Below are 13,591 nucleotides of genomic sequence, written 5' to 3'. Positions count from 1 at the left end.
AAGGGAGGGTTTGGAGAAATACTTGACCAGCTAAAGCCCTGCTTTAAAGTGTCACTGAACTTTTAAAAAATGTTTGGTACGCCATAGCAATATATCAAAAGTTTGGATGGGTGGGGGTCTGAGTGCTGAGACGCCCACTGATTGCTAGACGAGAAGAGAGAAACTCTTACAAAGCGCACACGTCTCTCCTTACTGCAGGAAATGGCTTGAATACAAAGTATATGGTCCCATCTCAATTCCATCTCCTAAGCTGGATTGGACTGTCCCACCAGAGTAACAGAGGACCCTCCAGTCGGGCCAGGCTCCTAATATCATAGTGGGTCCCAAAGGTCCAGGAGAGAAAAAAAATTTGGGCTACATTTGGAGCCAATCACTTTCTACTCGGGTTTTATTTGTTGATTAAAAGGGAATGTGTCATCAGAAAATGACCTGCTGTTTAAACCACTTTTTTATTTTTAACATATTTTTAAATAATTTTCCATGTCACGTTTTATATTTAAACTAAAGCCCAAAATCCTGCAGTTTTTGCACTGGCCACTATGTCTAAAATTGGTGCTACTTCTTGGTCTGTACAGATCACTTTACTGCAGTTAACTCATTCTAATCCTGCCTGTAATGATATCACCTCTGTGCAGTGTTGGATTGGGGTGCCTAGGGCCCACCAGTAAAATTTATTTTGGGGGCCCACCAAAGTTTGAACATAGGCTGGTTGAGGTGCTGTACATATATGTATGGAGTGTAGTAAGTCTACTTTGTTATGCGCCACTTGGGACTAGGGGCCCACCTTGCTCAGGGGCCCACCGGGGAATTCACCTGTACCCCTGTGGGCCAGTCCAAGCCTGCCTCTGTGTATAGATAAGACAGGATCCTCCTTTAACAATAGGTGATTGTCAAAACTTATCTCTTCTTTCCTTGTACAATGATCTCTGCACAGGTCACAGAGCATACCTAGAAAACTCTCCCATAGAAGTCAATGAGGTCTCCTCCTGACCGTTGTGTCTATGGCCCATGGGGCTGCCGTAAAGCAATTTTTTTTAATGCTTTGTAAATGCTGTTAAGAACATCTCCGGCAAGATGGCCTCCCCCATAATAATGTTCAGAAAATAAAATAAAAAAACAACCAGAAAATAAAACAGATTAGAAAAAAAGGAGATGTGTTACTATCTGGTTTTAACTGGCTGATAAATTTTTTGGTGACAAACCTATTAGACTTTAGTAATGATATAGGGATTGGGTCTGAGAATATTTTCCTCCGGTGGGTCCAATGAACCCCTGGTCCAACACTGATGAGAGAGCACGCTATGGGAGTGCTTCCACCTCCACATTCTTGAGATCGGTGGAGGACTCAGCACTCGGTTCCCCACCAAATAAAACATTTTTTAAAGGTTCAGCGACACTAACTGTAACCATATTTACCAAACCTTTTTATACTCTGCAAACGAGGAATAACTTCTAAACCCGAACACTTCTGAGATCTATGCCCAAGTAGCAGGTCTTCCCTAAAGTGTAAACTAATCCTAGCGTTAAGGTTTTTGGGAAACTGCCAGCATTCTTCTGTCCTGTGGCATGCGCTATCAGCCAGTGAGAGCATCGGAAATCAAAGGTCTCTGCTCATAATAACTCTTTCACAGGATTCTGTTAATAATGCTTCCTAGTGAATTCGATTACTGCATTGTAACATGATCAGATAGAAAAAGCAAGGAGTCATGTTAAGCTCTTTGTCACCCCACAAAGGTATGGTTTAAAGGTTGCCAAGCAACAGGACAATAGCCAGAGATGAACATACATTTCAAAAATGGAATGTAAAAGGAAAATTAGAGTACAAAAAAAAATAAAAAACACAAGACGGCTTTACAACATTCGGTATATGACTGGAGCTATATCTATGATCTGTACTGCCTGCCACAGAGTAAACCAGCATATGGAAATGGAGACAAAGCTTATAGGGATGTTATTGTGACAGCGGTGAACAGGAAGAGCATTTTTTATTACTCCAAGTCCATAGTAGATGTGTATCCAGAGAATGGGTACAAACGTCGCAATTTTAATTGCATTGTATCATAAAAAATAAAATAAAAACATTTGGTTTTCATTCAAAGGCATTTGGCATCTGCATCCTGCATGCTTAACGATACTGATCACAGTCGATTCCATCCTTAGCTCCAGCCCCTCTCTCTCCTTCTCCTGATCGATCATCTGCCTGAATTTAATGAGATTTGATCATAATTCAGCAAAATGAGCACTCAGGATCTGGAGAGGAGCTAGCAGAAGTCCCAGAAATCTAACGGCACTGAATTGCAATCTGCCGCTTGCTAATATGCAAGCTGCAGAAGCTTAGCGCTTCAACATTTTTTATGAAAAAGGTTTTATTTTATGACATGATTGATGCTGTGCCACAAAAAAGTGTGATATGAATCAATCTCTCTCTCTTTTCGTGGTTGCCCACTGCTGGGGAAATGAATGGCTCAGAGAATCTTCTTCTGGCAGCTTGCCACCACGTGCGCCATGTAAAGATTCTTCGGCTAAGGTTCCATGGTCGCTCATTGGCTGGTTGATGAAACATCATGCAACCTTTAGGGTACAGTATGTTCACACAGCACACATATTCAGTGTTGAAATCCACGTGAAATCTACACACAGGGATGGACTGGGAACTTAAAGCGGCCCTGGAAAAAAATAATAAAATAGCCCCATGTTGTAATGTAGGCAGGAACAACAGAAGCAGGCGGGACTATCAATATTGTAGGGCAACACAAAATACCGCCCCAGCAGAACCAAATGGCACAGTGCAGCACAAAATACTGCCACTTGTCCTGAAGATGGCAATACAGTTGAATGCAGGATGGCACTTTAGGCCACCAGCCAGATGCATAAGTCCCGATGCTGCTAGCATTATGTAATGCTGAGAGCATCAGATCGCTATGTACCCGACCAGCAGAGGAGCTTGTGACCTCCTGGGCATTGGACCACTTGAAAATTTCTCTGTAGGGTAAACAGTTTCTCTGATTTGGCTGATATGAGCAAATTTGCATATTTTTCCCATAAGACATTGCCTGAAAATAAGTCAGGCAATACAGTATTGCTTAGGCTGAGTTCAGACTTCTGGTATTTGGTCAGTTTATTCCATCAGTTAGGCCTCTTTCACACGACCGTATGGTTTTTCAGTGTTTTGCGGTCCATTTTTCACGGATCCGTTGTTCCATTTTTTGTTTCCGTTTAGTTTCCGTTTCTGTTCCGTTTTCCTATTCCGTTTTTCCGTATGGCATATACGGTATACAGTAATTACATAGAAAAAATTGGACTGGGCATAACATTTTGTAATAGATGGTTCTGCAAAAACGGAACGGATACAGAAGACATACGGATGCATTTCCGTATGTATTCAGTTTTTTTTTGCGGACCCATTGACTCGAATAGAGCCGCGGAATGTGATTTGGTGGCAATAATAGGACATGTTCTATCTTTCAACGGAACGGAAAAACGGAGATATGGAAACAGAATGCATACGGAGTACATTCCGTTTTTTTTGAGGAATGATTGAAATAAATGGTTCTGTATACAAACCGTATACAAAACGCAAAAAAACGGCCCGTAAATGGAAAAAAAAAACGGTTGTGTGAAAGAGGCCTTATTGTGAGGCAAAACCAGTAGTGAAGCCTACTCAGAGATCAGGTATAATGGAAAGATCTGCACTTGTTCTGTGTTTTTGACCTGCACCTGGTTTTGGTTCACAATGCCTGATGGAAATAACTGATCAAATAACTGAAGTGTGAAGTCGGCCTTAGGGAAAGTTCACATCACCGTTTCATTTTCCATTCTTCTGATCCGTCAGTATCCTGTGCATCAGTAAGGGCGGGTTCGCATTTGCGTTATAAATTCCATTAACAGGGTTATAACAGAACATAACGAAATTTTAAGACGGAATACAAAATGGAAACCTTTAAGAGGCATTCCGTTTTGCTCGGTCCTAATACATGTCTATGGGCACATATAACGGTTCCCTTTTTTCCGTTATTCATGACGGAAAAAAGTCCTGTCGACAGGACAATGCAATTGTGAACCCACTCTTATTCACATTTCCGTCAGATGAATTTCTAGACTGTTCCTGGGAAAGTCATACACAGTATAAAGTGACATGTACGAAAAAGATCATAGATTGTGCAGACCAATGCGTGTTGTGACCGCAAACCCTCAGCAGTAAGGGCCATGGGGTTCATTTATCAAAAAAAAAAAAAAGGAAAAAGTCAATGATAAAGAGTAATAATACTAGTACAAAAGAAGAGGCTTCTTACAGCATCTTAGGAGACCACAAATTACAAAAATGACTGGGGGTCTCCGCTTTTAATATTTTGGTCAAAAGGGGGACCCTTTACTCTGGCATTCAGTTGTAGGCACGCACATTGCCTAAGCTGTCTAGCTTTCTATGCTATGAAGATGCCCAAGTAAAAGGCTGGGCAGTTTAGGAGGGGTTCTTAAGCTGGGGAACCACATTACATGTGAATCAGCAGGACCCACCAATTTTTAAAAGGATGACTCTTGAGGAAGTAAGGATTCGGCCATGACCTATCATTTTATCTTTAGGGAGATAAGTCACCACCAGAGATGTTCTCACCAGTCAGTATATATGTATGCTCGACCAAGCTAAGCTTGAGCTTGTTTTTAGCTAACAGCGATCTAATGTGTATAGCCAGCCTAACTTTTTCAAACAGCAGTCACATCTCCTGAAACGGTTCTGATTTACTTTTCAGGCATGTCTTTTGCTTATAACAGAACCACAACACTTATGCCAGATCCATCCGAAAAGGTTACCAACAAATAGTAATTGCCCCAATTAAAGGAATTGTTCCATGACAACTTAGTCCCTATCCACAGAATGATCGGCACAGGTCTGACTGATGGGGTCCCTGCCCATGCTCCCCATTTGAATGGAGTGGCAGACATATTTGTATGTCCACTGCTCCATTCAACTCTATGGGACTGACCGCTCTGGACCACACTGTCCAAGCTGTAAGAAATGCTAAAAACCTTGATAGACTGACATAAACACCAGTGAGAACAAAGACAAAAAATATTAACATTCATTTTTGGTGATCTTTTTACCAACTCCCCCAATGATATAAATTATAATAAAATAAAACATTGCTCACATATAAAGGAAATCTATTGTTTCAGTCTTTCTCAAACCGGCCATTGACCAGTGCATTGCTTTATTTTGTTTATTGTTCCTATCATAACAGGTTTTGAAGAATGCAAAATTGGAAACTGAAAGTCTGACAGGGTTGACACCTGCTTCGACCCTGTCATTGTTGCATGATAGATGTAAACCTGACAACTCAAAAAGACAAAAGGGCACGCTCAAAGCAACACCTGTTTACTAAAAGACTATAAAAATACAGGATAGAAGCTTACATACACTATTCCCTGATTTCGCTGTTTTAAAGGAACAAAGACCGTACTCAACAATCTTTAAAGGGGTTGTACAGGATTAGAAAAATGGCTGCATTTTATCACGAACAGTGCAACTAAGCTTCATTAAAGAGCAATAAAACGCACAAGCTAAGGGCAGGTGGGGCACTAATTTTGGAAGAAAGCAGCCACATTTTGTCTAATCCTGCACAACCAATTTAAAGGGATTCTGTCATCAGATTTAACCCCTCTAACCTAAAGATATGCTCATGTCCAGACTAATAAGAAGAATCCTAAGCTGGCCTTATTAAACCTCACTGTGGCCCTATTTGCCCAAAAAACAGGCTTTTATAACCTGTCAATCACTTACTTAAGGTGCCCAAGGGGAGGTCCGTTAATACAGGGTGCCCGGCCGCACCCCTCGCCGTCCGGTGCCCAGCACCGCCTTCCCTGTCTTCAGCGCCACCTTTCCTGTCTTTAGCGCCGCCTTCTGCAGCTCAGCGCCGCCTCCACAATCCTCCCCGTCCCTCTGCCAGATACCGCGCCTGCGCAGTAGGCTCAGACTGATGCGCCCGTGCGGACTCCTGGCAGCGGCTTCGTTGAGTGAAGTGCGCATGCGCCGGCCTGATGCGCACTTCACTCAACCCTGATATGACCTGCAGATTGGCGCCAACCTCTCACAGTCCGGGAAATCCTGTCAGGAGCCGGATCACGCCCACAGACAGCAGGAGACAGAGGATTGTTTTTGATTCCTTCTATTTCAGGCCGAGCCTAGTGCGCAGGTGCGGGATCTGGCAGAGGGACGGGGAGGGTTGCGGAGGCGGCGCTGAGCTTTAGAAGGTGGCGCTGAAGACCGGAAAGGCGGCGCTGGGCACCGGACGGCGAGGGGTGCGGCCGGGCACCCTGTATTAACGGACCTCCCCTTGGGCACCTTAAGTAAGTGATTGACAGGTTATAGAAACCTGTTCTTTGGGCAAATAGAGCCACAGTGAGGTTTAATATGGCCAGCTTAGGATTCTTCTTATTAGTCTGGACATGAGCATATGTTTTGGCTAGAGGGGTTAAATCTGATGACAGAATCCCTTTAAGATTTTACAATATCATCTCCATATAGTTTTAACTAAAGTCAAAAAGTTTTCTTTATTATGGTGCAATAACCTAGAGTTACATCACGTCTTTGCATTCAAGGTTCCGCCAGCTTCTTCTTAGTGATGAATTCACATCTTAGTAGTCCTTAGTAATTCCGCCCTGGTTAAGTATCTGGTATTTTTGAAAATGGAGCGTTACACCAGGCACATATCAACAGTATGATAAAAAACTAAGACATGAAATGCTCCCATAACGCAGCTTGGATGAATGCATTGTATAGCAAAACCATGAAAGGGGTATTCTGCCAAAAAACATATATCCTAAGCAACGACCATCAGAACATGGAGCTGTGCTCTTGCAGTCATCTTTACAGGACGGCCACTCCTAGGGAGAGTAGCAGCAGTGCTGAACTTTCTCCATTTATAGACAATTTGTCTTACCGTGGACTGATGAACAGCAAGGCTTTTGGAGATACTTTTATAACCCTTTCCAGCTTTATGCAAGTCAACAATTCTTAATCGTAGGTCTTCTGAGAGCTCTTTTGTGCGAGGCATGAGTCACATCAGGCAATGCTTCTTGCAAAAAGCAAACCCAGAACTGGTGTGTGTTTTTTATAGGGCAGGGCAGCTGTAACCAACACCTCCAATCTCATCTCATTGATTGGACTCCAGTTGGCTGACACCTCACTCCAATTAGCTCTTGGAGATGTCATTAGTCTAGGGCTTCACATACTTTTTCCACCTGCACTGTGAATGTTTACATGGTGTGTTCAATAAAAACATGGTCACATTTAATTCTTTGTGTGTTATTAGTTTAAGCAGACTGTGATTGTCTATTGTTGTGACTTAGATGAAGATCAGATCACATTTTATGACCAATTTGTGCAGAAATCCATATCATTCCAAAAGGTTCACATACTTTTTCTTGCAACTGTAACCTGTCCTTTTCTTGTCTGCCCTTTGCCGACAAAAATAGGCAGTTATATTAAAGGCTGTCCGTGCCTTTCTGCAAATTGCGGAACGCACATGGACGCCATCCGTGTTTTGAGGATCTGCGGTTTGCAGACCGCAAAAAAACGGAACGGTCGCGTGCATGAGGCCTAAGGGTGTTAATGGGGTTCCCATCAGTAGCCCTACCAATCTAGCATTTATCACCTGTCCAGCAGATAATACATGATTGAATGGAATATACCTTTAAGGCTGTGTCTGTCTGCATAGTGTTGACTTCCACAACCATAACTCTATGTTGAATAGTTGTAGCAACTTTTCTCCCATAGACAAACCCTGCAGTCTGGCTGTGCTAATCCCATACCATGGAGCCCAAGCCTTATCATAGTTTCTTATACAATGTCTGCGGACGTAATATAAAAGGGGGTCATCAGAGATAAAATAAAAATTTCTAAATGGCAGACAAAGGGTTAAAAAACAAAACAAAAACTGTGATACTTACTGGTTCAAACCCTCTCTGCTCTAGTCCTCCCCGTTGCTGCAGCAATGGCAGCAATGACATGCCCATATATATCAAATGTGACCGTTGAAGCCAATCACTGGCCTCAGTTGTATACGGCACAAGATTACTGAAGCCAGTCACAGTATATAGGCAGCCACCTCTGGAGAAGGTCTGAACAGGTAGGTATAAATTAAAGGGATTATCCTGGTAAACATAATGATGACCGATCCTCAGGATAGGCCATCATTATCAGATGGGCAGGGGTCACAGTCCTGGCACCCCCGCAGATCAGCTGTTTCAGGGGGCCAATACGCATACCGGAGCTCCTGTGAGCGCAGCCGTCAGCTGGCATCACTCCAAGCACAGCGCTGTACATAGTACAGCGGCTGTGCTTGGTACTGCAGCTGAGCTGCAACCAAGCCATGTGACCGATGTACGGTGACATCACATGGCCCAGGAAGAGGCCACAGCGCTCACGCTGTGCCCAGTCTCTTCTAGTGGCTGATCGGTGGGGGTCCCGGGTGTCGGACCACTGCAGATCTGATATACCAGAGGATAGGTCATCAATACTAATTACCAGATATTCCTGTTAACCCCTTCCCTGTCACTTACAGTCTTTTATTTTAATTCGGAACCCCCTTTGTATACCTCAGTGTCTACGTGAGAAGATCATTTCTCCATAAACAGAGTGCTCCTACCGCACACGCTCTACATCTCGAAGGTCATTCACGTCTACCTCTTTTACTGCTTAATAACTACAAAATGGATCAATTTTAGGGCAAGAGCTGCCACAAAGCAAGATGTCAACCAAACGAGAAAAAATTGCAAGCAAAGTATTGTATTTGTTCTATGCTATCAAATATCGATCCGAGCTATTCATTCCTTAGAGCAGCAAAAAAAAGGGCAATTGTCCAAACAGCATAAAAAATGTCAACATAGGCAAAGTTTTCAGATAATTCAGCGAATGTTGAGATGACAACTCTCTGTATGCACTTTCATTATGATGTAAGACAAGCAGCTTGAGCCTGTCATCAACTTTATGCTTCCTTTACATAGTCACTCATGAGCTAAAATAAAAAGGTTTTCTGGGAGTAGAAATCCAGGATAGGTCATCGATATCTGATTAGTGGGGACCAACTTTTGTCACCCGTTGTTTGAAGAAACCTCTTCCTAGGCAAGGGAAGTCACGTTCATCGGTCACATGGCTTATGTGCAGCTCAAGTGAATGGGCCTGGGCTGCAATTCCAAGCACTGCCACTATACAACGTATGGCACTGGCTTCGGCCTCTTTAAACAGTTGATGGGTGGCAGTGCCAGGTGATGTATCCCCATTGATTATATATGGATGTCCTATCCTGAGGATAAGCCATCAATATTGAACTCCATGAAAACCCCTTTAAGGCTCCATTCAGACGTCCGCAATTGTGGTCCGCATCCGTTCCGCAATTGTGCGGAACGGGTGCGGACCCATTCATTCTCTGGGGACGGAATGGATGCGGAGAGCACACTATGTGCTCTCCGCATCCGCATTTCCGGAGCGCGGCCCTGATCTTCCGGTCCGCAGCTCCGCAAGAAGATAGAGCATGTCCTATTCTTAGGGCAGTTCTATGGGGGTGCTGGCCGGGTGTATTGCGGATCCACAATACACTACGGATGTGTGAATGGACCCTAAGTTTTTGCTAAGAACCATTATTATAGAGTAATAGAATAATTGATGGAATTATTTTTATTTTTTTTGCAAACAAAGGTGCGTCTTATAGGCCAAAAATACGGTAATCATTGTAGCCAGGTCTTCAAAAGAGTGACAGCCACCTGAGAAGAGTCATGGTTATTCATGAGTTCTCCCCACCCACCTGCTGCTGATGGACATCTTTCGCCTTAGTATTCTCCCTACTCGAAAACTGTCAATCAGCAGCTATGCGGTGATGAAAAACCGTGACTCTTCCTACACGGGCTGCAAACATTATAATATTGGTTTTTGGCAACCACTTCATTTTAGCTTTAGCTTGTGAATGACAGGCATCTGAAATCAGTGCGTCTGTCACTACTTCATGCTGCCATGAGGTTCCCTTTAAGGACATCTTGAGAATTCATAGTATCATAGCTTCAGGCATAGTTCGGTTAATGAATACAGAAATTTAGGAAGAAATATGTATTATCATATTTGCTTACCTGGTATTCTTTAGTATTCTCCACAGCAAAGTTGAACCATACACGAAAACGAGGGTTACATGTATCAGGCCTGATGAAGAGGTCATACTCAAAGTCCGAGATGAAATCCACTCTGCCGAGGTTGCCTGTTACAAGGGAAAAGATAGTACTAAAGGAGAGGTGGTCAAGAAGCAAATACTGTAATTTGTTATAAATTTTCCAAATTTGTGAAGTCTCAAGCAGTGGTATTTTATCTAATCATTACACTACAGTATACACAGAGGCACTATAATGGGTACATTTGCCCCTTTTTATGTTTTTTCTTTAATAATTAGAATAATAAAATTACTTAGAAAATTCTGACTTGGCTATAGGACGGGGTCAGGGCTCAATTTTAAAGGAGTTTTCCAAGACTTTTATTCTCATGATCTATCCTCTGAATAGAGAACCCAGCATGCATGTGGAACCTGCACTCCTTGAATTTTATGGTAGCCATTATGGCACATAACAGGTAGTATCTAGTGCTAGGTTCCCGTCTTATAGAGATCGCATTGACGTTTGGCAGACGGGCCCAAATAATTTTATACAAAATGTATTTGCCAAGAATCTCAAATTTGCAAAAAAAGCGTAGCATTAGCACGAGAATGTTTTCCATAATTATGGCATTATTGTACCTTATTTGTGTTTGCAGAGTGCTGCTACATTGCCTTTTTTCTTTGTTTCTAGCCATAGCAGAGTGTACCTGCACATTGGGATGTGCTGACTGACCCCCCTTTTTTTGCAGTTGTACTATCCTCTGAATAGATCATAAGTATCTATTCAGTGGGGGCACGACACCCGGAATCCCCATGGATCAGCTGCTTGAGAAGGCACTGGTGCTTGCAGTGGGGCTGTGGACTTCTCTCAGCTCACTAAGCATAGCACCGTACATTGTATAGCGGCTGTGCTTCCATGCGACTGATAAACGTGAAGTTACATGGCCTAGGCTAAGCTGCGAGAAGGCCGAGGTGATCAGCAGGGATTCCGGCTACCAGACCCATATTGATCAGATACTGATGACCTATCTAGAGGATAGCCGCCATGTTGCAAATCTCGGGTTCACAAAACATGGGCATTGGCCATGTGAACTCTGTATTACAGTGCGGATTCATTGACTTGAATGGGTCTGTGGCAGGGGCAGCACTATGAAGTGCTTTTTGCGCTGTGGCATTAGAAGAATTTTGATATCTCTGACTTTTAGTCTAACCAGACTGTCTATTACTCTGTAATTCCTCTAGCGCCGTTCTATGAAAACAGCAGGTTTAAAGAGCACACCAAATGCTTCAAATAACTTCTTTATTAACTTCAACTTTTCTTCATATATAACACTGCCGCCTCCGCAGCAGATAGTCCATGTACAAAACACGTGTTGAAAAGATATCACAAAATGGCAGTATGCATAAGATGGTGGTTCAACTGTTGTCATTCAACATAAAATGGTGGATATATTTCTCTCTTGAGTATCTGTATTCTCACTTTAAGTTATTTAAGCACTTTATGATCCCTCTGAGAGGGATATCTGAGGTCTAACTAATAGTTCACTTGCTGAATTTGGTTGCAATTTGCAATCTGCAGTTAGCTGTAACTATTTGCAGATTGGTTAAGTATGATCTGGTATGGTTGTATGCAATTTGGATTGCAATATGGAATTTGAATTTGGATTGTGAACTTTGTAGTTTACAATTGGTAGAACTGTAAGTAAACACACTTTTAACTGTTTCAGTATACAGTTCTAATCACTATATTAACAGTAGGAACATTATATATACCTATTTTGGCCTCTCTGCTTCCATAAAACAAAGCTTTTAGTGGAGTTAATGTCTGTTCAGCTTCTCTCCTCTGGTGTAATGATTCTAGCAGCTCCTGCTAGGGGAATTTCCCACACAAGCTGTGTGTGAGGCTGGCTGTAATTAGTCAAAACTCCTGGGCTATGTGAGGCTGGCTGTGATTGGTCTAGACTCCTGCCCAGCAAAAACAGTTTAACTCTATGCTTTCCGTTGTTTCTGCTGTGTCATTGAGCTTACCTCACATTCATATAATCATTTTGTCTTTAATTTATAAACATAAGAACTATATTAAGGTTATTGGCAGGTCTTAGCTGCCAGCTACAGGGTCCACGATCCATAAGATACAGCAAAAGATAGGACATGTCCTATCTTTTGAAGAGCAGAGGCACAGACCCGGAAGCCCATAGAAGGTGTTTCCGTGGGCTTCCGTGGGCTTCCGGGTTTGTGCCTCCGCTCCACAAAAGATAGGACATGTGAGAATCCTTGATCCATTCAAGTCAATGGGTCCGCACTGCGATGTAGAGTTCACATGGCCAGTGCCCGTGTTTTGCATACCCGTGGTTTGTGACCCGCAAAACAGACACGAAGGCCCTACGTTCAAGTGAATGGGGCCTAAATGTCTAAGGAAAACCCAATTAACTTGACGCAAAAACTGCACAGAGTTTGTATGTTGTCTCCATGCACGTGTGGGTTTCTGCCGACTACTCTGGTATCCCATCACACTCCAAAACATACTGACTGGGGATGTCCAAGATTAGAAAAGCATATCTGCTTTCTTCCAAAAACAGCACTATGCCTGTCCACAGGATGTGTGTGGCATCGCAGCTCAGCTCCATTTACTTTAAGGGGTTGTCCCACCAAAAATATTCAACAGTTTTCAAACCAGTACCTGGTTCTGAAAACTTTTGTAATTGCCTGTAATTAAAAATGTAGTACAGCCTCTGAGTTATTCAATAACACTTATCTGTATAGCGAACTGTGTGTGTATAAGGCTGGGAAAGTAGATGTAAGCCCTACTGGGGACAGGTTCTCCTAGGCAATTACATTGTAATGCACACAGGTAGATCGACATATAGGACGGCAATACTCCTACTCTCCTCCACAGTTTTTACATTAAAGGAACATTCTCTGCGATGGTGACAACGGCGCTCATAACAGACTTTAGTGGTGCTCAGGCAGACAATAGGGGTGCAGGATGCCACACAGGCACCATGAGGCGACGGTCGTTTTGCGTAGATCACGCTTCCTCGGAGGCCCAAGGCTTTTTTTGGTGAATGTCGTCTTTCATCTTCATATTTCAATTACATTGTAATACCTTCACATAACTTGACTCTGGGCATTCAGATGGTCAGACAACTGAAACGTACACCTGTCTGATATGACATTTTGAGTGAATTTCAACAAAAACTCAAAAAATGTCTTTTGGAGCATGCAGAAGTTTCAATATCTACTATCGTCTGGCTCTGGTGAGCCACTGCCTATCAAACCCTTTGGGGACAGGTACTGATGTGAGTGATGAACAGCTGCACAGCACTGCAGAATATGTTAGCACTGTATAAGCAATGCATTCAAACAATTCCTAAGACTGTTATTCGGGCAACACATTGGCTTAGTGGTTAGCATCATTGTTTTGTAGGGCTGGAGCCCTGGGTTTGAATCCAACCAAAGGC

The 13,591-nt window shown here is 42.9% G+C and overlaps 1 protein-coding gene across 1 annotated transcript in view; it reads right to left on the bottom strand.

Moving 5' to 3' along the window:
* AGBL4 (AGBL carboxypeptidase 4) overlaps positions 1-13,591 on the bottom strand; it is a 1,824,141-nt gene that overhangs the window by 1,699,165 nt on the left and 111,385 nt on the right. Inside the window, exon 3 of the mRNA XM_040408812.1 lies at positions 10,117-10,241. Coding sequence (XP_040264746.1) covers positions 10,117-10,241 — 125 coding nt within the window. The remainder of the gene's footprint in view (positions 1-10,116; positions 10,242-13,591) is intronic.

The sequence above is a fragment of the Bufo bufo genome, chromosome 9, assembly GCF_905171765.1.
Source record: "Bufo bufo chromosome 9, aBufBuf1.1, whole genome shotgun sequence".
Taxonomy (NCBI): Eukaryota; Metazoa; Chordata; class Amphibia; order Anura; family Bufonidae; genus Bufo; species Bufo bufo.
This window is presented reverse-complemented; position numbering and strand designations above follow the sequence as displayed.